The sequence below is a fragment of the Wolffia australiana genome, chromosome 3, assembly GCF_029677425.1.
Source record: "Wolffia australiana isolate 7733 chromosome 3, ASM2967742v1".
Lineage (NCBI taxonomy): Eukaryota > Viridiplantae > Streptophyta > Magnoliopsida > Alismatales > Araceae > Wolffia > Wolffia australiana.
The window spans coordinates 22,686,676-22,712,242 of NC_135837.1; the positions used below are offsets into that span (position 1 = coordinate 22,686,676).

General features: G+C 40.3%; 1 protein-coding gene across 1 annotated transcript; it reads right to left on the minus strand.

The window, feature by feature from the left end:
• Positions 1-5,346: 5,346 nt before the first annotated feature.
• Positions 5,347-6,341, minus strand: LOC144701343 (chlorophyll a-b binding protein 40, chloroplastic-like). Its single transcript, XM_078573137.1, has one exon. The coding sequence runs from the start codon at positions 6,266-6,268 to the stop codon at positions 5,468-5,470; it is 801 nt and encodes a 266-aa protein (XP_078429263.1). The 5' UTR covers positions 6,269-6,341; the 3' UTR covers positions 5,347-5,467.
• Between the last annotated feature and the right edge of the window lie 19,226 nt (positions 6,342-25,567).

Sequence of the window (25,567 nt, forward strand, 5' to 3'; positions counted from 1 at the left end):
GACAACACCGACCCTTAAAAATCTGTTCATGGAGCAGTTGACTTCCAAAACAACGAAACCACACCCGTCAAGCTTAAGGGATTTTCTGTGGTTCGTAGTAAGGAAGGGATTTGGATTGTTTCCGTCAAACACCTTTTCTCTGAGCTAAGAACACAAAAGGACTGTACAAGATTTCAACAGCCACGAAAGAACCACCTTTTATCTTTGCATAAATTCAAGGAAAGGTTCGCGGTCATCCAGAAAATGATCTGGACCAGCATTATTTCAGCCATAGCGGTAATGATTTTTTGGCTGCCTTTGTTATCCATATCTGAGATTTTATGCACAGAATAAGTTTGATCAACTATCAGAGAGGTGCGTTTTTCTGGGATACAGTTCTATGCATAGTGTGTACCGGTGTCTGTCACTCCTAACTGGTAAATTTTTTGTTTGAAGGCATGTTGTTTTTGAAGAAATTTTTTTCCCTTTCCCGTCTGACTATACAACACATAATGAGATTCCAGCAACAACTCCACAAATATCATCGACTGTACCTGTTCTAAGCAAAACAGTTGATAACTTATCATCGGTCACTGAATATAATTCAGTCATTGATGATAAGTTAGAGGAAGTACCTACTGAAAATTTGGAACCAAATGAAAGAGAATTAGTTCCAAATAAGTCTGACATGAAAAATGTGGAATCAATGGATTCTGACATTCAAGAACTGTCAAGCACTCTTGACCATATGCCTGTGCCAGGAGAAACCTTAAAGATAAAGAAACTAAGTGATATCTACAATACTGAAAGAAATCACTTAGCCTTTTCCTCGGTTAAACATCCTATTCGAATGTGTTTAATGTCTAGTGTAGAATACTCTGAACCATCAAATTTCACCGAAGCATCCAAGGACATAAACTGGATGCAAGCGATGAAAGTTGAGTATGATGCTCTTATTCAAAGCAAAAGTTGGACCTTAGTTCCAAGAAACAAAATCCTTCATGTTATAGGATGCAAATTGGTTTACAAATTGAAGTACAAACCAGATGGAAGTATAGATAGGTACAAAGCCAGGTTGGTGGCGAAAGGCTTTACCCAACAAGAGGGATTTGACTTCACAGAGACTTTTAGTCCTGTGATCAAACATACCACAGTAAGGCTACTCTTGTCATTAGCTATCAGTAAAAATTGGAGTGTGCATCAACTAGATGTGTCAAATGCATTCCTTCATGGAGAATTAGAAGAAAAAGTTTACATGGAACAACCTATAGGTTTCAAAAATATTTCACTGCCAGATCATGTGTGTCTACATAAAAAATCAATATATGGTCTTAAACAATCACCTAGAGCATGGTTTCATAAGCTATCTTCATCACTTCAGAGTTCTAGTTTTATCGGATCTAAAACGGATACATCTTTATTTTTCAAAAATGATGAAAATCCGATGTTTGTTTTGATTTTTGTTGATGACATTTTGATTATGTCTCCTAATATTGGTAAAATTAATGATGTAGTCTATAAATTACATAAAGAATTTGCTATTCGTGATTTAGGTACAGCAAAGTATTTTCTGGGAATAGAATTAGTTAAACACAAAGATGGCTTTCTACTTAGTCAGGATATCTCTTGTCGATACTAAAAAAATCAAGTGTGGAGAATTCTAAACCAATGTCAACACCTATACCTCTAACTTCAAAAGTTGAAAATAAACAACGAGATCCGTCACGAGATACATTATATAGACAAATAGTTGGGGCACTACAGTATCTTACACTGACTAGACCAGATATCACATTTGCTGTAAACAAAGCATGTCAAAAGATGCATTCACCGGATTCTAGTGATTGGGGATTTCTTAAGCATTTACTTAGATATCTAAAAGGAAGCATACTCCATGGATTACTTGTTTACAGGAATTCTGATACTAACATAAATGCAATTAGTGACTATGACTGGGCAGGTGATAAAGAAGATCGACGATCTACAGGAGGCTACTTGATCTATGTTGGCAAAAATCTAGTGTCATGGAGTTCAAAAAAACAATCCACGGTGGCTAGATCAAGCACCGAGGCAGAGTACAAAGCAGTTGCAGATGCAACGGCTGAAATTACATGGATTCAGTCTTTACTCAATGAACTCAAAGTTAAGACTGAATCCACACCAACATTATGGTGTTATAATGTTGGTGCTACATATTTAGCTGTTAATCCTGTGTTTCATGCAAGAATGAAACACATTGGAATTGATTATCACTTTGTTCGGGAGCAAGTGGCAGCCAAGTCATTAAAAGTTAAGTTTGTTAATAGTGACAATCAATTAGCTGATTCTCTTGCAAGAAATCATTTTATCTTTCTCAGGTCCAAGTTCAACGTCGTCTGCGACGGCGATGATCTTTGGGGGGGGGTGTGAAGAGGAGTTCTACTCGCCAAATGGTCAAGACAATCTATGAAGACTCAATGTTTGGCGAGCTTTTGATAGGGACTTAATTAAGATTAGATACTAAAATTAATCATATATTATATACTCATTAGAGACTTAGAAATAGGATTAAATATAGGTTCAAACATAGCATAGGATTAAATATAGAATAGGACCAAAGCTCTAGTAGGAACAAACATAGTTAGGTACAAACCCAAAGGAGTTATAACGGTTGAACTATGCATAGAACTGTATCCCAGAAAAACGCACCTCTCTGATCGTTGATCAAACTTATTCTCTGCATAAAATCTCAGATATGGATAACAAAGGCAGCCAAAAACTTTCAAATAGGAATAATCAGGTTTTTCTTTAAAGAGTAATTCAAAAGGCGATTTGTTATTAATAACAGCAGTTGGCATTCTGTTAATAAGGTAAGTAGTTGTAACTACTGCCTCATCCCAGAATTTCTTAGGTACTGATGCATGATTAAGCAACGCTAAAGCAGTTTCGATAATATGTCTGTGTTTTCTTTCTGCAGTGCCATTTTGTTCAGGGGTATGAGGACAAGATACCCTGTGAACAATGCCTTGTGTTTTAAAAATTGAGTTTAGAGACTGATACTCTCCTCCCCAATCCGATTGAAAATATTTGATGTGAGCAGAAAATTGTTTTTCCACTTGTTTCTGGAATTCAATAAATGTGGGTAAAACTTCACTTTTCTTCTTTAGAAAATATAACCATGCATACTTGCTGTAGTCATCAATAAAAACAACATAATATGAAAAACCGAAATTTGACATAATAGGTGAAGGTCCCCACAAATCCGAATGAATTATTTCAAGTGGTTTATTTGAGTGATGATGGCTGTTGACAAACGGGAGTTTATGAGATTTCGGTATTCTACATGCATCACATATGAATTATTTAGAGAGATTTGAAAAAGAAAGTCCAAATCTATGTATAATATTCTGTAAAACTCGAAATTGTGGATGCCCCAATCTTGAATGCCACGTTTCTGCTGTTGTTTTCCCCCCAACAAATGCGACTGGCTTGTGAAGTGGTGTGTCCAAGCAGTAGAGTCTTTCTTTAATTGTTCCCCGAAGTAGGATTTTGCTGGTTTCCTTGTCCTTAACGAGACAATAAGGAGAATGAAACCCCAAAAAAAATTATTATCTACGGTAAGCTTATGTACAGATAGTAAATTTTTCTTTATTTCTAGAACATGAAGTATATTTTTAAGAAATAAAATTTTCTCAAAAGTAGAAATTTTCGAAGAACCTACTGATAGAATTTTTCAAACCTGCCCCGTTACCCATCTGTAGTTGCTCGTTTCCTTGGAAGTTTGTGGAGTTGGAAATCAGGTTTGGGTCTGCAGTGACATGGTGTGTTGCTCCACTGTCCGGAAACCAGGCACCATTCTCCGAACTGTTGACGAAGAATGCTTGGTGTGCAGCATGCCATGTCTGATTATTTTGTCCTGTATTCTCCTGACTTCTTGTAAACTCTGACAATCCCTTGCTCGACGACCAAAGTTGGAGCAAATCTGACATCTTGGAAGAAACCGGTTTGGTCTTCCTCTTCCTCTCCCACGGTTTTGACTATACCCTCTTGGGAATAATAATTCCGTCAGGAGCCTGATTTGAAATGCTTGGAACCTGACTATTGTTAGCCGCAGGATAAAACACAGTAGCATTCATCTTTTGCTGATATGAAAGTTAAATTTCTTGGGATTTGAGGTTGTCACAATATATTCAAATTTCATATTGTGAAGACTGGCATTCATGACCATCACAAACTGGCTATATTCTGTTCCTAATCCCCGTAAAAAGTATAATTTCTTGTATCTAAATCAATATTCGATCCAGCAACTTCTAGAGATTCAACAATCGATCGAAATTTTTTAACATATTCTTCAATGGTCATGGTACCTTTAGTGATGGTGTGAAACTGACGATGTAGGTCCATGATTCTTGCTCTGTTTCTGCTGGAAAAAGTATCTTCAAGTACTTTACACGCCTCCTTTGTAGTTTTAGCACCACTGATGCATGGGATGACGGATTCTGATAGTGTGGTGTGAATAAAGCCCAGAACCTTCTGGTCATTCTTCCACCACTGCCAATATTCTGGATTCTCGACCAGATTTCCTGTGGATCTTGAACAGAAACCAGTGGTGGATCATTATGAATGAAAACATCAACTCATACCTGTTGAGAACTGGAAGGATTGAGCTTTTCCAGATCTGGTAGTTGTCGTCATTGAGCCTCACGAGAACGGTGGCTCCTGGGGGAATGTTCACCGGGACTTGTCCTGCGGTGACAGCATTCCTCATGGCGATTATAGCAGACGGAGCTTCTTCTTGCTAGGGCCCAAATGGCTCTGATACCATGTTGAAGTTTCTTGGGCGTTGCACAAGAAACTCTGACAGAAAGAAATAGATGAAAGAAGGAGATAAGAGAAAGAACACCAAGAAAAGAGAGAATTAAATCGTTGTATTTTCCTCAAGAGATCCCAGTACATTGGTTGTAATTATATATCGTGTTGTAGATAGTTGTGTATGTATAAGTCCGTTGTAACTAATCCAACGGTATTTCAAATGCGTTGTATCTCGGCCGTTATAACTCCTTCGGGTGCACCGATCAACCGTTATAACTCCTTTGGGTTTGTTCCTAACTATGTTTGTTCCTACTCTATCTTTGATCCTATTCTATATTTAATCCTATGCTATGTTTGAACCTATATTTAATCCTATTTCTAAGTCTCTAATGAGTATATAATATATGATTAATTTTACTATCTAATCTTAATTAAGTCCCTATCAGAAGCTCGCCAAACTTTGAGTCTTCAAATATTGTCTTGACCATTTGGCGAGTAGAACTCCTCTTCACAGCAAGCGCTTCTGCTCTTCGCCCCTCCAAGAAGGAAAATAAACTGAGACATGGGGAGGACGGATGAAATGAACAAAGAGATAATTATCTCACGGGGATAATTTACAGCATCGGACATGATCTGGAGGGCTCCGAATAGATACTGATAGTGGTACATGGGGGCGGGGAAAGAATAGAGGAATGGGTTAGTTGCCGGGGACGAAGTTGGTGGCGTAGGCCCAGGCGTTGTTGTTGACGGGGTCGGCGAGGTGGTCGGCGAGGTTCTCGAGGGGGCCCTTGCCGGTGACGATGGCCTGCACGAAGAAGCCGAACATGGAGAACATGGCGAGGCGACCGTTCTTGATCTCCTTGACCTTGAGCTCGGCGAAGGCCTCGGGGTCCTCGGCCAGGTTCAGCGGGTCGAAGCTGCCGCCGGGGTAGAGCGGGTCGACGACCTCGCCGAGCGGCCCGCCGGCGACGCGGTAGCCCTCGACGGCGCCCATGAGGACGACCTGCGTGGCCCAGATGGCGAGGATGCTCTGCGCGTGCACCAGGCTGGGGTTGCCGAGGTAGTCCAACCCGCCCTCGCTGAAGATCTGCGACCCGGCCTTGAACCAGACCGCCTCGCCGAACTTGACGCCGTTGCGCGCGAGCAGCTCGGGGAAGACGCAGCCCAGCGCGCCGAGCATGGCCCAGCGGGCGTGGATCACCTCCAGCTCGCGGTTCTTGGCGAAGGTCTCGGGGTCGGCCGAGAGCCCGGCCGTGTCCCAGCCGTAGTCGCCGGGGAACTCGCCGGTGAGGTAGGAGGGGGCCTCGCCGGAGAAGGGGCCGAGGTACTTGACCCGGTCGGGCCCGTACCAGGGGCTGCCGGAGGAGACGGGCTTGGGCTTGGCGGCCGTCTTCCTCATGGAGATCCGGCCCTCGCCGAAGACCTCGGAGCCGGCCGGGGAGAGCTTGACCGCCTTGCCGGCCATGGAGGGGGAGGAGAGGGCCATGCTCGCCGCCATCGATGGAGCTGCGTTGGTCGAGCTGCGATGCGGTCGATGCGCTTGGTGAGGGAGAGCTGATGGATGACCCTGTTCAGGAAGCTCTCCTATTTATTATTTATCATCAGCATCCCTTCCCCCCGAATCGACGAGGATATGAGAGGATGAGGAGAGATTTCCTCATCCAGTCCAGATATCAGTTCTGTTTCTCGTCTTTGATTCGTCCACGTGATCTCCATCCGCCACGTCAGCCGCTTTCTTTTCCTCTATCCCCCTTTCTCCTCTCGGTCTTCCTGCCTCTCTGTCGCTTTTTTCCTCTTTCTCTCTCTTTATCGCTTTCTCTCTCCCCTCTCTATCCCTTATTCTTTTCCTCTTTCTCTCTCTTCATTGTTTCCTTTCTCCCTCTCTCTATCTCTTACTCTTTTCCTCTTTCTCTCTCTTTATCCCTTTCTCTCCCCCCTCTCTACCTCTTATTCTTTTCCTCTTTCTCTCTCTCTTTATCGCGTTCTCTCTCCCCCTCTCTAAATCTTCTTCTTTTCCTCTTTCTCTCTCTCTCTCTCTCTCTCTCTCTCTCTCTCTCTCTTTCTCGCGTTCTCTCTCCCCCTCTCTAAATCTTCTTCTTTTCCTCTTTCTCTCTCTCTCTCTCTCTCTCTCTCTCTCTCTCTTTCTCGCGTTCTCTCTCCCCCTCTCTAAATCTTCTTCTCTTCCTCTCTCTCTTTCTCTCTCTCTCTCTCTCTCTTTATCGCGTTCTCTCTCCCCCGCTCTATCTCTTCCTCTTTTCCTCTTTCTCTCTCTCTCTCTTTCTCGCGTTCTCTCTCCCCCTCTATAAATCTTCTTCTTTTCCTCTTTCTCTCTCTCTCTCTCTCTCTTTCTCATGTTCTCTCTCCCCTCTGTAAATCTTCTTCTTTTCCTCTTTCTCTCTCTCTCTTTCTCGCGTTCCGTCCCTCCTCTCTATCTCTTATTATTTTCATCTTTCTCTCTCTTTCTCGCGTTCCCTCCCCCCCTCTCTATCTATTATTATTTTCCTCTTTCTCTCTCTTTCTCGCGTTCCCTCCCCACCTCTCTATCTCTTATTATTTTCCTCTTTCTCTCTCTTTATCGCGTTTTCTCCCCCCTCTATCTCTTATTCTTTTCCTCTTTCACTCTCTTTATGGCTTTCTCTCTTCCTCTCTCTATCTCTTATTCTTTTTCTCTTTCTCTCTCTTTGTTGAAGAAATTGATTATTAAGTTGAAAATAGATCAACTTATCAAGAAAATAGGATAGTACGGTATATATACAGTTATTGTAATAATTGTTTAAATTCCATATGGTTTTTACAATGGAAAACTAGGAGGACTGAAAAATTAATGGATTTATCTCCAATTACTTATAGACTGCATTGATTTGCGGGTGCAAAAAAATACAAGGACTTCTGTGCAAAAAGACAGAAAATCAAAATGTTTTAAAACAATATTTTTAAAATGTATTAAAAAATAACATCACGGTCATCATCCATGACGGCCGTTCCGTCACGTCACGCGTCCAGGGCACCTCATCACTGTCACGTCACCGTCACAACCTGCTCGTCATCCGTCACTGTCACCATCACGTCATCTGTCATGTTTCCTTCACGGTTACGTGTGACGTGACGGATGACACTTGGCGATCCCGACTGTCGATCCCCCTTCCTCTCTCCTCCCTCTCTTTCTCTCTGGTATTTGTTCTCTCCCTCTCTGGAATTTTCGGTCTCCCATCTTTGCTCGCTGGCGCTCTCCGTGGCCTTTTTCCCTCTCTTTGGTTTTTCTCTCTCTCTCTGGCACTCTTTTTCCTCTCCCTCTGGCACTCTTTTTCCTCTCTCCTGGCTCTTTTTAACTCTTTCTCTGGATTTCTTTACTTCCTCTATCTTTTCTTTCCCTCTCCCTCTGGCTTATTTCACTTCCACTCTATCTCTATATATTTCCTCTCTCTACCCCTATATATATCTCTCTCACACACTTACAGTCTATCCATCTCTCTCTCTATCTATCTATCCCACTATCTATCACTTGGCCTCTCTCTCTCTCTCTCCTCTTCAAGACCTCTATCTCTTTCCTCTCACTCTCTCCCCCTCTCCCCCTCTCCAACTTTAATTCTTTCCCTTAATCTCTTACTCTTTGAAACACTTTCTTCTTGCCTTTCACTATCTTCCCCTCTTCAACCCAATCCCTTTCTCTCTTACTCTCCCCGCCTCTCCAACTCTATCACTTTCCCTTTTACACTCTCCCCCTCTCCAACTCTTTCTCTTTGTCCTTCCCTCTATCCCGTCTACGTCTACAACTCTTACCCCTTTCCCCTATATGTGAAGAGGACTCAACAACTCGCCAAAAGAAAACACGGAGCTGACGTGGACCAATAGGGACTTTAATAAAGAGTAGCTAGTAAAAAACAGCCACATGTCCCCTATACTCATTATGAGACTAGTTTTTAGGATTAAATATACGTCTTCTTCCTTCTCTTCTTCCATCTTCTCTCATCTCTTCTCGATCATGAGTGGTTATGAACTCTTTCATGGTATCGGAGTGCGAGGCGGAGATCAAGATGGCTGGAGAAAGCCTTCAACCGCCACTCCTGCAGGGTCTATCGGAAAAATCAGCGAAGCAACTGCTGGACAAGTCCCAGTTGCAATTCCTCCAAGAATTATAATCAACCCGAAGCGGAGCAGCGACAATTATCAGATGTGGAAAAGCGCCATGCTTCTAGCTCTTAACGGGTATGATAATGACATTTATAGAAGGAAATTATCCTCCAATTTCAACTGAAGACGCCCATTGAAACATGATAGAAAACCCAGAATTCAAGAAGCGGTGGAGAACATATCAGCAAATTCTAGGATTTCTCCATCAAACGATTTCAGAATCAGTTCTACCATACATTAGCAAGGCAAGATCATTATGGGAAGCATGGGAAGAGTTAGAAAGCACATTTTTTGGTTGGAATCAAGTTAGAGTTATAAAGCTCTAGAGGCAGCTGCACAACATGAAGAAAGGTACATTGTCCACGGATGAGTACATAAAACCTTTTAAGTCTGTGGTTGAGTCGATAGAACAGATGGGCTATCCTGTTAATGAATCATGTGCTACTTTTACCTTTTTAAGAGGGCTAGGATCTGCCTGTTCTCATTTTGTGGTTAGCATTAATGCAAATCTTTACCTCCTAAAGTTTGATGAGATTATTGCTAACCTTGAATCCCTTAAAGCATTCTTGATATTTGAACAAGAGGATGAAAGAAACTCTTTCCCTCTTACGGCTAACAATTTGAAGACTCAGAAAATCCGCAAGAAGACAGTAACTAGCGAAGGGATTATGAAAAAAAAAACAAGAGTTTCTTCCCAAATCAAAGCGAAAGAAATCAAATATTTCAACCCCGCTGTTAGCTGTGCTCACAGTTTGGACATAGAGCACGTGAATGTCCAGAACTCCAAAGGAATTTTGGAAATTCAAGATTCTTGAGTCAAAATCAACAGGTGAATGCTCAAGCTTTCGTTAAAACCTCTTCAGACCACCAGGGATGGTATCCCGATAGTGGAGCAACACACCATGTCACAGCAGATCAAAGTGCAGTGATCCAACCACAGCCTTACCAACAGAATGATCAATTCCAAATAGGTAATGATACAGATTTGAAAATATTATCGATTGGTTCTTCAAAAATTACTACTTCTAATAGAATACTCTATTTGAAGGATATCCTACATGTACCCGATATTACAAAGAATTTGCTATCTATTTATAAATTTACTAGCGATAAAAAAGTATTTTTTTCAATTTCATGATTTTTATTGTCTAGTGAAGGAAAAACAACCCACCAGATTCTACTCGGAGAGACAATTAAAGGTTGTCTTTACTACCTAGATACTTGCAACGTTGCAAAAGCTGTTTTGTTTGGGGAAAAGGGGTCATTAAACACTTGGCATTCTAGACTTGGACATCCTCAATTTTGTATTTTAGCTTCCATAATAAATAATATTGGATTTATTGTTTCACAAATTTACAAAAAAATTATATGTGAATCTTGTAGTCTCGCCAAATCTCATAAATTACCTTTTCTTCTACTAATCATACCTCTAGTAAGTGCCTTGAAGTTATGCATTCTGACTTGTAAGGACCTTCAACTGTTATATCATGTCCCTGTTTTACTTATTATGTTGTATTTATAAACAATTTTAGCAAATGCACGTGGCTTTATCCTCTTAAAAGGAAAAGCCATGTTCTCTCTACCTTTATTGAATTTCAGAACCGAGTAGAAAATCGACTTCACTCTAAAATAAAGTATTTTCAATCAGATTGGGGTGGAGAATTTCTATCTCTCCACTCCCATCTAAAGCCAAAGGGAATTGTTCAAAGGTATCTTGTCCTCATATCCCTGAACAGAATGGCACCGCTGAAAGGAAACATTGGTATAATTAAAACATGTCTCACATTATTAAGTCATAATCATATGACTAAATTTTTTGGGATGAAGCAGTTGCTACATCTGTTTTTCTTATAAATTGTTTATTTACACCATTACCTAACAACAACGCACATTGGATACATATGTCTTTCTCTCCATTCAGGTAAGCTTTTCATCTCACGGGATGCAGTTTTTATGGGTATTCTTTTCCATTCTTATCCAATCATGACAATAATACAGGAGGAATACAAGGTTCTCACCCAAAGAAATCTTGTACTTTTTTATACATATCTCGTCTCCAAGTATAAAATTATATCATCGAAAAGTAAATCAACTGATGTAACACGATGGACGCCAGGATTGAACGGCTCGTGTTACACACAGGAGGCGAGGAAATCAAGTCATGTAGTGGAGACAAATAATGGAAGTAATGCAAGTGATGAGGCAACTATGAAATTAGTGAGAAGTATAAATCTGTCGTCGATGAATACCAACGACCACTAGGCTAAGGTAAGTTTAACGTGGGAATGCCACTAGGCTCCTGATGACCCGAATGATGGGTTGAGGGCGACGGTGCGACTACGACTATTGCCATTTTTGCGAGCACTGTTCAAAGTGCCAACCAAGATCGTACCAATAGAAACCTATTCCCACTAACGTTTTCCTATCTATCACTAACCTAACCCTAGTGATGGCAACACACTCGGGGAGGCATTGAAAGAAATAATTGAACGCGTAGGAGGGAAGAAGTGTGGGCATACCCGATTCATGACGGCTGGCCTGACGTTTGTATCAGCAAAAACAGGGCCGACAGGCGACCTGGCGAGCGGTCGGGAGATGATGAGTGACGACAGGGGCATTAATGAATGACGACAGCGACAGGATCAGCAACGACATTGACGTGGCGGCGGCGGCAGCCACGATAGGGTGTGGCGGTGGCAACAGGCGGCTGGCGGCGGCGGCGGCGGCGGCGACCACAGTAGGGCACGGCGGCGGCGACAGGTGGGTGGCAGCGGTGGTGGTGGTGGTGGCTGGTGGCTAGTGTTGTGGTTGCGACCACGGTTGGCAGCCGAAAGGCCGCGGCTACGACACAGGGGACCTAATGGACAATGGTCGAGGGTGGGATGGCCGCCTTAGATGGCGGCAGCAGTAGAGCTTTGGCGAAGACGGTGGCGGCTTTTGGCAATTTTAGGGTTTTTTCTCTCTCCTAACTTTGTAGTGGCATTTTGGTAAATAATGAAAAAATGTAAAATAACTAAAAAACAAGAAATCCTTTAAAAAACTCATATTTTTGTCAATAATTTCTTTTTTTCTCTTCTCCTATGGGTGGCCCCACCTTTTATAGGGGCAAATATGGGCCTTCCTCTTAGAAATAAAGGGGAGAAAGCACAATTAAAGTAATTAGGGCCCCCTAATAGTAGAGATAGACCCTTAACATGCCCAGACATGAGCTCACCCACGCGCAAAGTTGTAGGTACATACAGTGGTCTAAACATGTGCGATCAAACAAAAACAAACAAATATGCGGCTGACATACAAGACCTAGTAAACAAGGAAAATAATGAAAGATAACGTCAAAACCTTTGTGGCCGCTTGACTAGGTCGAGTACTCCAAAGGCTGGATCTCGCACGTGAGCCCTCACTCGATGAAGTGGTTTGACAGGGTCTTCGAAGCTGGATTGTCCCCCATCATCTACACCAACTCCAGTTTAGTTTTAATTAGAAAAAAACACGGTGTCGAGTATGGCCAACCCAAAGGTTGTGCCTGTAGACTGATCCAGCTGTGCCCTGGACGCTACCATGGATGTTTTATATGTCAAGTGAAGTGTTTATAAGTGTGGAGGGAGAATACATTTTCCACTTACATTCGTAACCTACTCGCCCACACCCATAACGCAAAAAAGGAAAAAGATACAAATGTGATACTGGTGAAGCTTACGGAGAAGGCAGCGGGCGCCATAGCATGCTCGTGTCCCACAGAGGTGGTGATGCATCGAGTATAAGTGGTCCTCTCGCCATCATTAGATATCATCGTGGAGGTGTGTAGAGGGTGCACAGTTAGGCGAGAGGTTGCACACTCCCGCCTCTAGTACTCCATGAATACGCCACACAAACTTTATACTTAAACTCAATATCTGGTGATACTAGTGGCAAATACGATCGAATGCTTATTGGTTCAATGGAAGTTTCCAACACATACTCTTCTGATGAGTCTTTACTAGTCAATAGTACAAACAAAGACTATCCCAGTAATCTAATTAAAACATGTCCTGATATTGTATCAACTTTCAATCAAACTCCTGAATCAGATGTTATCTTGGAAACTAAAAATCTTCAAGATATATATGAACAAGAGAATGCACACATCTGAGTCAGTCAATGGAAAGATTATGCTATTTCTAAACCATTACTTTATTGTTCAAATAGGTACCCAATTCTACAATGTTTGACAATAAATAAAATTAATATTACTGAACCTACTTCGTTTCCTGCTGCATCCAAAGATAAAAATTGGATGCAGGCTATGACATCTGAATTTAAGGCCCCCATGTTGAACAATACTTGGGATCTAGTTCCACAAAATCCTAATTTCCACATAATTGGTTGCAAGTGGGTCTATAAATTAAAATATAAGCACACTGGTGATGTAGATAAATATAAAGCTCGGTTAGTTGCAAAATGTTATAATCAGCAAGAGGGTCTTGATTTTAATGAAATATTTAGCCCGGTTATCAAACATACCATTATTCGTATGGAATGCCTTTCTCTATCGTGACTTACATGGAACAATTTTCATGGAACAACCATGAATGTTTAAGGATAAATAATTTTCTTGATTTAGGTAGATGATATCCTGATTATGGGTCAAATGCTTCTGCAATTACTAATATTTTTAATCATTTTCATGTGGAATTTGCAACTAAAGATTTAGGACTCGCACATGATTTTATTGGGATCAAATTGATTAAACCTCGTAAAGGATACTTTTTGGCACAATCCAAATGTTTTATTTCGATTTTAAACAAAACAAACATGGAGAAATGCAAACCTGTCGTTACCTCGTGTATCTCCTCAAAATCTGCTGACTCGAGTGATCCACTGATTGATGATACTATCTATAGACAAACTGTCTTTACCCCGTAGAAAAATCATATGATCGACTTGAATGTAACTTTCTGATTTCAGTGTTCTATAACTTTGGATTCTGTGGGGCATTTGATGGATATGATTAAATCTTGTGCAGACCATAATAATTTCTTAGTGCTTGTGGATGGGAATTCCCCCCCATTTTTTCAAGCATCACGCGGGCTTCGACAAGGCGATCCAGTCTCACCTAGGTTGTTCATACTTGCAGAAGAAATTCTTAGTTGCAATATTAAAAAGTATATGGCTCTAATCAGATTGGTCATTTTTTATTAAACGAGGAGCACCACTCATATCCCATTCCTTATTTTCAGATGACACTATCATATTCCTCAATCATAAAAATAAATCATTCTGAAATATGGTGTATCTTTTAGACAGCACCTCAGGGCAGAGAATTAATAGAAATAAAAGTGTGTTTTATGTGGCTGAAAAAACATCTTTACACATGAAAAATGAATAAAATAATACAATTCCTTTTCTTCTGGTTGTTTTCCTTTTTTCTATTTGAGTTGTCCCTATTTAATGGTAAAGCTAAATTATATATTTTCATGGCATACTAAAAATATTAGACGAAAGTTGGAAGGGTGGAAAGGAAAATGGCCATCTCCAAGAGGGTGGCTTGTTTTGATAAAGCATGTATTAAACAACATTCCTATTGATACACCCTCTGTATATGATGTTCCCCAAAAGTTTATTGAATGGAACAATAGGATTCTGGCACAGTTCTTATGGTCAAGCAATGAGGGAGCCAAGAAGAGAAACTGGGTGGCTTGATGAAAACTTTGCTTAACAATGGAAGAGAATGGACTTGGCATATGCTCATTAGATGACACAATGAAGATTCTTCAAATGAAATGGGCATTTTCCTTTCATAAGAATATTTCACTTTGGGCCAGACTTATTAGAACTAAATTTGGAAGCTGGGACATATGCAATCTGACCAATCTCTACCCCAAAGAATAAAAAACCTCAAGGTCATATGGCAAGAGATGGATTACGTCTTACTATGGAATTTGGGTCAAGGAAATATCAATATGTGGACTAAGAACTGGACTGGAATGGTCGACTTGAACAGTTTCCAGGCTGCAGCACATGAGAATCAACACTGAAAGTCAAAGATCTATTCACCCAAGATTGGGAACTCTAAATTTTACTTCATGGTATTCCTGAACAGATTATCACACACATGAGAACCAGGTGTATAAATTATCTAATGTTTTGGATTCAGCATTTTGGACTCTTGCTACACACGGAAATTCTACTACAAAGTCAGCATGGCAACATTTTCGTAGCAAGAAACCCCAAGACATCTTAAATACAACAGTATGGAAAACTAGTTTCCCTACTAAGATTAAGTTTTTCATGTGGATATTTTTCAATGATGTCTTGATACTGGACAAGAATATACAGAAAATTGGGGTCCATTTTGTATCAAAGTGTTCAAGCTTCCCGAGAAACCCTCACATAGAGGATAGAGATCATATATTCTTTGTAGGGGAATTGGCGAGACATATCTGGATTTGGTTACAACAGAAGTGGAATGTAACTCAAAATTCCCATTTGTCACCAAAGAAAAGGTTAATGAACATAATGAGACCTACATCCAAAGAAATTAAAGCATCTATCTTACAGAAATGTTCATGCCAACTATTACTTGGGAATTATGGAAGAAAATAAATCTAAGGAAATGGGAAAATGGAGACAAGGGATACTGGTATGTCACTCAAAAGATACAAGTGTGGATAAAAATTATTGAACATAGCATTACATGTACAAAAATCACAGCAAGGAAATATGTTCAAAGTTTGATAAATTGGAATATAAACATGGGACCACCTAAATACAAACACAATATTATACTCATTAATTAGATATCACCCCAGAGACCAATGTATAAACTTAATGTGGATGGCACATCAAAAGGAAATCCTGGGAAAGCAGGAGGAAAAATAAGAGATGCACAACATTCAATGATTTTTTACTTCTCCTACTGATACCCAGAAGGAACTAATATGGAGGCGGAAGGCTGGTCATTACTAGATGGATTAAGACTATGTGAAAGTAAAGGTATCGAAAAAATAATTGTGGAATCTGATTTTTTGAGCACTTTGTCAAATAATACAATGTCATATCTGCTCTCTATGGAAACTAAAATAATGGTGGGAATAGATTATGAGACACATTAAAAAATAGCGGAAATAATGCATATTTATCAAGAAGGTAATAGTGTCGCTGATGTGTTAGCTAACTTTGCTATTGGAAAAAAATGAGAGTTTTTTGTTTTGATGGGTAGAAGATTTACCAACTCAAGCGAAAGGCAGATACCGGGTGAACAAATTAGGTATGCCACATCCTTAATACTTTAAATCCATGGGCACATAGTAAAATGATTGAGAATATATAGAAGAGAGACGTAAGCCAAGAGGTACGTTTTTTGTCTCAAAATTTGAATTATCAAACAATTCAAAGTTTCAATGTGCAAAATGAAATATAAATATATCTTGTTCAACGAGTTGTTTATATTGTCATGAGACGTGATATATTTTATTGTACATTATTGAAAACTCTCAAATGTATTTTTTGAAAGGTCTTACATGATGGAACGATAATTCCAAAATATGAGACAACTTATATTCCTTTAGCATAAGACAAAGTGGGATAGGAGGGGAATATCCAAGGTCAATCATGAAGTCATAGATATATGATCATCAATGCAGTAACAAAAACTATGTATCAGGGACATACAGAATATGCGGCTAAGTCTGAGGGCTTGCTATTTGTGGTACGTGAAAATGACCGACGTAACCACAACTGGAAGGGGGAAGAAGCTTATACAGTAAATTGGCACACACAGATTCCACATGTTATCACAATCATGAAGACCTCTACAAATGCCCATCAACATGGCAAAAAGCCACATAAAGTAAGTTGTTAAACAATAGCAGGCAAAAGGGAAACATATCAATCAGGGAAGTGTTGGGTTTGGTGCCGGGTTCATCCATGGAAAACACGTTTCCATGGATGTGGAAGCGTGTCGATCGATTCACAATCAATCTTTAAAACAAAATATTGAATTCACCTTTTTGGGGAACTTATTCCACCCTTGATATGCTCACTTTGAGATCGTTCCAAAGCCATTCACGCATCCGGCCTCCAGAAGTATTCACGCGATCACTCGGCACTTGGACCTCCACCTCTTCCTCTTTAACTCTTCTTGGAGACTCTCTCCTTGTTGATGTAGAGAATGAAGAAAGGGAGGGCCTGTCAAATAAGGCTTGCATGGGTGCTTAAAATGAGACCCCTTTCCCTCTTTATATTTCACTTAAGGTTTTTCTCAAAAACCCTACTAAGTAAAATATATCCACGAATGCCCTTATGACCTTGTGCGTGTGACCCTCTAGGCCCATGTATCATTCTAGTTAAAAACTTTAGTAGCCCAATAACATTTATTGACGAATGTTATTCATCAACTATATCAAAAAAAATAATTAAATAAGGATCGATTTAACCCAATCGATTGGTTAAGTTTCTGGTCCGTGGGATGCCAAGCTACACCTCGTGCTCTAGAAGATACAGAGTAGTCTCGAACTCTCTCATGGAACCTTTATCATCATCGGTTACCATATATGTGTAGTCCATCATCCGCTCAAGACTCTTGAAAAACTTAGAGTATGGTTCGTCAAACCCTAATCTGTCATTCGATTAGTACTGATGCGTAATGGGGATCATTGGAGAACGCCTTCTCCAATATCACTACCTTGGCTAGGGATTTTTCTGCATCGTCTTCCTTGAGTCAATCTCCTCTTATAACGAGGGCGAATGATCCCCTCTTGACAACTCAATCGTCTCTGTAAGCTTCTTACTACATCCGATCTATAACTTATTTGAATCCCATGATTAAAGGCTCATAAGTCATAGTCAAAATGTAGTCGTATGCTCACGAGATGTCCTTGGTGTCTCAGGTCAAGGATCACTTATACAACCCTGACATGAATCAACCTGATTGACGTTTAGGTATAATACCATTCAGGGATTCGTACGGATCAATTCAGTGAACTCTTTCTCGAAAGAGCACCCACTATCTATCCTTAGTGTTGCCACACTAATAGCCATAAGATCGGCTATACTTATCGTATAAGTAGGATCAGCTAGTGCTATTCTATCCGGATAATTTGATGTCCGTCTCGACTATCCATCGAATAGGAATATTTAGAATATATGTTTAAACACTAGTGATCACTGTATTATGATCTCATCATAATTCATTAAGTCATTGTACATATTTATGAACTTCAATATAAACATCATACTGAATAATAATGAACGCAAATATTTTATTCAATGAACTTAAATAAACATGGTAGTGTGATTGGCTTGACGGCCACATAATGTCCATCAATCTCTCACTTGAACTAAAGCTAATCACCCTTGTTCAACAATTCCATTGTTTGATTGTGAAGCTCAAAGACTTCATGAGCTAGTGGCTTAGTTAGCAGGTCTACTATGTTGTCGATTGCTGGAACCCTTTCCATCACAATATCTCCTCGTGCAATGATCTCCCCAATAAAGTGAAATCGCCTCAGAATGTGTTTTGACTTTTGATGATACCGTGGCTCTTTCGCTTGTGCTATTGCACCATTGTTTTCGCACAACAACAGAATAGGTTCTGAGATGGAAGGAACAACGCCAAGTTCCATGATGAATTTCTTCAACCAAACGGCTTCCTTGGTGGCCTCGGGTGCTGCTATGTATTCAGCTTCCGTCGTTGAGTATGCAGTAGTACTCTACGGGGAACTATTCCATGATATCACACCTCTGTTTAGTCTGAACAGCAATCCAAATGTTGATCTACTATCGTCTTAATCTGACAAGAAACTTGAGTCAGTGTAACCATGGAGTTTCAGCTCCTCTCCTCCATAAATCAGAAATAAATCCTTAGTCTTTCTCAAGTACTTAAGGATGCATTTCCCTGCTACCCAATGTTCCTCTCTTAGGTCTTCCTCAAATCTGCTAGTAACACTTAGAGCAAAGGCAACATCAAGCCTGGTACATAGCATCGCGTACATGATGGATCCAATAGCCGAAGCATATGGAACTTTAGACATCACCCCTCTATCTTCAGGAGTCTTAGGTGAGTACACCTTAGATATTTGAACTGCATGTATCATCAGTATGAGACCTCTCCTAGAGTTCTCCCTGCCAAACCTTTTGACAATGGTGTCTATGTACATAGATTGGGACAATCCTAGCAACCTCCTCGATATATCTCTATAGATACATATTCCCAATACATAGGTTGCCTCTCCCAAATATTTCGAGGAGAAGTTCTTGGATAACCATGCCTTTACTGATGACAACATTCCTACATCATTCCCAATGAGTAGAATATCATCCACATATAAAATCACGAAAGTGATTGTGCTCCCACTGGTTTTCTTGTATACACATTTTGCATCATCATTCTTAATGAAGGTATAAGATCTGATAGCCTCATCAAATCTGAGATTTCAGCTCCTCAAAATCTTGCTTTAATCCATAAATGGATCTTTGCAACTTGCACACCTTATCTAGATAGATAGATAGATAGATTAGATAGATAGAGCAAGAGATTGAGAAAAAAATGACTGTGCTCTTAGTTGCTGAGTCCTCAATACGACATTGGTAGAGGGGGAGAAACAGCTAGATTGGGAGAAAAGAGAGCAAGAGATTGAAGGAGAGATAGAGAGAAAGAGCAAGCGAGAAAGATCCGAAAAAGAGAAAAGAATGATGAGAGAGAGAGGAAATGAAAGAGGCCACACAAATAGGGAAAGCAAAGATTAAAAAAAGAAAGCCAGAGTGAGAAAAAAATGCACTACAGAGAGAGAGGGAGGGGCAAAATGCCAGAGAGAGAAAAAGAGCAACATAAAGAGAGAGAGAGAGCGAGGGGGAAAAAAGCCAGAGAGAGGGTGGATTGCAAAAAGCCAAAGAGATAAGAGAAAAGAGCAAGAGAGAAAGAGAAGAAAAAATTACTGAGAGAGAAAGAGGGAGAGAGAGGAAACAAGCCAGAGAGAAAGAGAGAGCGAGACAGAGAGATAAAAAGAAGCTATGGAGAGTGAGAAATGAAAGAGCGTGGATCTTTTCCAAGCGGCGATATTGGAAACAAGAACAAGAAGTAGAGGAAAGGATGGAGGGAGAAGAAGAAGAAGAGAAACAAGAAGCAGAAGGTTGGAGATTGTATTATCCGCAAACGTGATCATACAGTTGGTTCAATATTTATAATGATAACTAATATTTAATTATAGTAAGTTCCTTAAACTGATTGTAGCCGTTATAATGAAATATAACGGCTATTTCAGTTTCAATCCTAACTTCTAGATGGACCCTAACTATCTTTAATTCTAGCCACTAGACGAGCCCTATCTATCGTTAATCCAAACTGGTAGATTTGCCTATATTGAATCCTATCATCTAATATCCCATACTGGGTGTATACAAATATCATTTTCTTAGAATCTAATCTTATTTAAAAGGTCCTATGTCGCTGATGTGGCACCGGATGCTGACATGGTTCGGACTGCTGACATGGCGCCTGATGATTACATGGCGCCGAGTTTTTCAACTCCTCTATCAAGAAAGAGAGAGAGAGAGAGAAAAGCTATGGAGAGCGAGAAAGAGCTAGAGAGAGACCAAAAAAAGAAAAAAAAGCCATGATGGAGAGAGAAAAGGGGGGTGAAAGCAAAAAACGCCACAGATATACAAAGACCCCAAAAGTCAAGAGGAGTCATCGATAAACAATGAGAGAAACACACACCACTTCAGTATTATCATCGATCAAGATGATTCTAAATAACAGTGTATTAAGAATTAAGCGCGTACCTATACTCATTATGGGAAGTAGACGGTCAGGATTAAATTTAGATAGGATAAAATCTAGTTGTTAGGATTAACTCTTGATAGGTTAATATAACAGTTAAATAATCTAAGGGTCAAGATTAAATCTAGAAAGTAAGTTTAACCATCAAGTTATAACTTCGTAAAACAGCCTTTAATCCTATTATTCTATGATCTATAAATACAAACCAACTTGTTCTTAATCATGAAGGGAATTACAACGACCATCAGTTATTACATCTGGTGTCTTGCTCCTCTCCTTTTCATCTACTTCGGTTCTTATTATTCGTCTTCTTCGTCTACTTCTTCTTCTAAGAGAACTTTTACAGAAAGAGAGAAGAAAGCCAGGAAGGGGGAAATACCATATGAGAGAGAGAAAGAGAGAGAGGTTGAGGGAGAAATCGAGATAGAGAGACAGAGGGTGAGGGAGAGGAATCTAGATAGAGAGAGAGTGAGGGAGAGGGATTGAGATAGAGAGAGAGGGTGAGGGAGAGGAGTCGAGATAGAGAGAGAAGATGAGGGAGAGGAATTGAGATAGAGAGACAGATGGATTGAGACTGAGAGAGGAAGGGAGAGAGAGAGAGTACGAAAGAGAAGGAGAGAGAGGAAGAGAGAGAGAGAGAGAGAGAGAGAGAGAGAGAGAGAAGCCATAGATAACGAGAATGAGAGAAATATGGGAAAATAGCAAGAAAGAGAGAGAGAAGCCATAGAAAATGAGAACGAGAGAAATGGAGGAAAAGAGCGAGAGAGAAAGAGAGAGAGAGAACAAAAAAGTAAAAGGAAGAGAGAGAGAGAGAGAGAGAGAGAGAGAGAGAGAGAGAGAGAGAGAGAGAGAGAGAGAGAGAGAGAGAGAGAGAGAGAAAGATAACGAGAGAGAGAGAGAGGGACAGAGAGAAAGGGGGAGAGAGAGAACGAACGAGAGAGGACGAAGCAGACTCAGGTCTCAAATGGAAAATATAATATTCACCTTTCAAAAGGACTCCAATAAGCTTGGTGTCTCCTTCAAGCAAACTACATTACTCAATATGGATAGATTACAATATATAACTAGGGACTATCAAGGCATCAGAAAAATGTATTTTGAGTAGAGGGGGATATTGAAAGAGTTATTAACTTCTCAAGAATGAGAACAGATGAGTGGATAAGGAGGAAGAAGACGTATATAAATTTCATTATTTATCCGTAGATTTAATGATTTAAATTGGTTTCAATTTATAGTGTAAAGTTCTATTTATGAAATATAAAGTTATTATGTTATAATCGTAGCCGTTATAACAAGTTATAATGGCTATAATCAAACAAATTGTAACTATTCGATCCTCTCTACGTGTGTATGTATCTATGTTTAATCCTATAACTATGTTAAACTTATATTTAATCCTAACAACTATTTTCATAACACGTATAAGGGATACATGGTCTTTTTTTACTAGCTACTCTTTATTAAAGTCCTTATTGGTCCATGTCAGCTCTGTGTTGTTGTTTGACAAGTTGTGGACTCCTCTTCACCCCGCGTCAAGCACAACGGCTGCTCGAGGACGTTAAGCTTGAATCTTAGCAGTGCAAACCTTCCCCTTTGAAGCGGATTTGTCAAAGCATCTTGTAGTTGTTCCTCACTCCATGTAGATCTTGCAATCTTAGAAGTGTGAAATTTACCTGAAGGTTCTTGGATGCAACCTGTTCTCGAAAAAAATGAAAATTAATTTCGATAGGTTTAGTTCAGGCATGGAAAACTGGACTCGCCGCAAGATAGGTTGCTCCAATGATGTCACACCATAGGACTGGAGACTGGTCTTGGTAAATATTGATCTCTTTAAGGAGCAATCATACCCAGAGAATTTCCAATGCACAGTTTGTTAATGCTTTGAATTCTACTTCTGTACTTCATCGTGCAACGGTTGGTTGTTTCATGGAACTCCAAGAAATAAGGTTCTTACTGATATATAGCAGAAAGGCAATTTTAGATATTCTATCAGTTTTATCTCATGCCCAATCTGCATCACTAAAAGCAGCTAAAGTAAAGGAAGAATCTTTATAAATCAATATGCCTTGTAGAATGATTCCTTTTAAATATTGAAGTGTTTGAGAACTTGCCAATCACTATGTATTGGTGAATCCATTTTTTTACAGGCCTTATTAATTACGAAAGCAATATCTGGATGTGTAAGCGTAAGGTAGTAAAAAGCATCAGCAGTTTGTCTATAGATAGTATCATCAATCAGTGGATCACTAGAGTCAGCAGATTTCGAGGAGATACATGAGGTAACGACAGGTTTGCATTTCTCCAATACATTTGGATTGTGACAAAAATTATCCTTTATGAGGTTTAATCAATTTGATCCCCATAAAATAATGTGTGAGTCCTAAGTCTTTAGATGCAAATTCAACATGCAAATGATTAAAAATATTAGTAATTGCAGAAGTATTTGGACCCATAATCAGGATATCATCTACCTAAATCAAGATAAAAAGAGGATCAGGTCTTGAGTTAAAAAATAGTGAATGATCAGTTTTTGAACCAACAAAACCAAGTCTTTGTAAACAGGAAGTGAGTTTTGTAAACCACGCTATTGGGGATTGTTTTAAACCATACAATTATTTCTTCAAACGACATACATGATGAGGAAATTATTTATCCTTAAACATTCATGGTTGTTCCATGAAAATTGTTCCATGTAAGTCACGATAGAGAAAGGCATTCCATACATCTAGTTGATGTATCTTCTGATTTTTGCTAATTGGTAAGGATAAGATTACATGAATAAAGATATGTTTAATAACTGGGCTAATATTTCATTAAAATCAAGACCCACTTGCTGATTATAACATTTTGTAACTACTGAGCTTTATATTTATCTACATCACCTGTGGGCTTATATTTTAATTTATAGACCCACTTGCAACCAATTATGTGGAAATTAGGATTTTGTGGAACCAGATCCCAAGTATTGTTCAACATGAGAGCATTAAATTCAGATTTCATAGCCGGCATCCAAATTTTATCTTTAATTGCAGTAGGAAACGAAGTAGGTTAAGTAATATTAGTTTTATTGATTGTCAAGCATTGTAGAATTGGGTACCTATTTGAACAATAAATTACTGGTTTAGAAATAGCATAATCTTTCCATTGACTGACTCAGATGTGTGCATTCTCTTGTTCATATATATCTTGAAGATTTTTAGTTTCCAAGATAACATCTGATTCAGGAGTTTGATTGAAAGTTGATACAATATCAGGACATGTTTTAATTAGATTACTGGGATAGTCTTTGTTTGTACTATTGACTAGTAAAGACTCATCAGAAGAGTATGTGTTGGAAAATTCCATTGAACCAATAAGCATTCGATCGTATTTGCCACTAGTATCACCAGATATTGAGTTTAAATATGGAGTTTGTGTTGCGTATTGCATGGCGTACTAGAGGCGGGAGTGTGCGACCTCTCGCCTAACTGTGCACCCTCTGCGCACCTCCACGATGATATCTAATGATGGCTAGAGGATCACTTATACTCCATGCATCACCACCCTCTGTGGGACACGAGCATGCTATGGCGCCCGCCGCCTTCTCCGGGAGCTTCACCGGTATCACATTTGTATCTTTTTCTTTTTTTGTGTCATGGGTGCGGGCGAGCAGGTTCTGGGCGTAAGTGGAAAATGTATGCTCGTTCCACACCTATAAACACTTATAAACACTTCACTTGACATATAAAACATCCATGGTAGCGTCCAGGGCACAGCTGGATCAGTCTACAGGCACAACCTTTGGGTTGGCCATACTCGACACCGTGTTTTTTTCTAATTAAAACTAAACTGGAGTTGGTGTAGATGATGGGGGACAATCCAGCTTCGAAGACCCTGTCAAACCACTTCATCGAGCAAGGGCTCACGCGCGAGACCCAGCCTTTGGAGTACTCGACCTAGTCAAGCGGCCACAAAGGTTTTGACATTATCTTTCATTATTTTCCTTGTTTACTAGGTCTTGTATGTCAGCCGCATATTTGTTTGTTTTTGTTTGATCGCACATGTTTAGACCACTATATGGACCTACAACTTTGCGCGTGGGTGAGCTCATGTGTGGGCGTGTTAAGGGTCTATCTCTCCTATTAGGGGGCCCTAATTACTTTAATTGTGCTTTCTCCCCTTTATTTCTAAGAGGAAGGCCCATATTTGCCCCTATAAAAGATGAGGACACCCATAGGAGAAGAGAAGAAAAGAAATTATTGACAAAAAATATGAGTTTTTTAAAGGATTTCTTGTTTTTTAGTTATTTTACATTTTTGCATTATTTACCAAAATGCTACTGCAAAGTTAGGAGAGAGAAAAAACCTTAAAATTGCCAAAAGCCGCCACCGTCTTCGCCAAAGATCCGCCGATGCCGCCATCTATGGCGGCCATCCCACCCGCGACAATTGTCCATTAGGTCCCTTGTGTTGTAGCCGCGGCCTTCCGGCTGCCAACTGTGGCCGCAACCACAGCACTAGCCACCAGCCGCCACCACCACCACCGCTACCACCCACCTATCGCCGCCGTCGTGCCCTACTGTGGTCGCCGCCGCCGCCGCCGCTGCCAGCCGCCTGTTGCCGCCGCCACGCCCTGTCGTGGCCGCCGTTGCGCCCTATCACTACCATCGTGCTCTGCCATCGCCGCTGTGGCCAGCCGTTAGTGCGCCTTTTTGCCTTGCAACTGTCGTGCCCAGCCATCGTTGTGCCTTTCTGCCCTGCAACCGCGCTGTAGTACCGTGCTATCGCCTAGCCGTCGCACCCTACTTCTTCCGCGTCACCACGCCACCTCACTCTACCGCCTCTAAGCTGCCACACCCTACCGCCATTGCACATGTTGTTGCGCCCGTTGCCGCTTATGTGTCGAGCCCTACTGCCGCTTATGCCACCG

Excerpts from the sequence above, each read along its gene's own strand:
- LOC144701343 (XM_078573137.1), bottom strand. The coding sequence starts at position 6,268 with ATGGCGGCGAGCATGGCCCTCTCCTCCCCCTCCATGGCCGGCAAGGCG.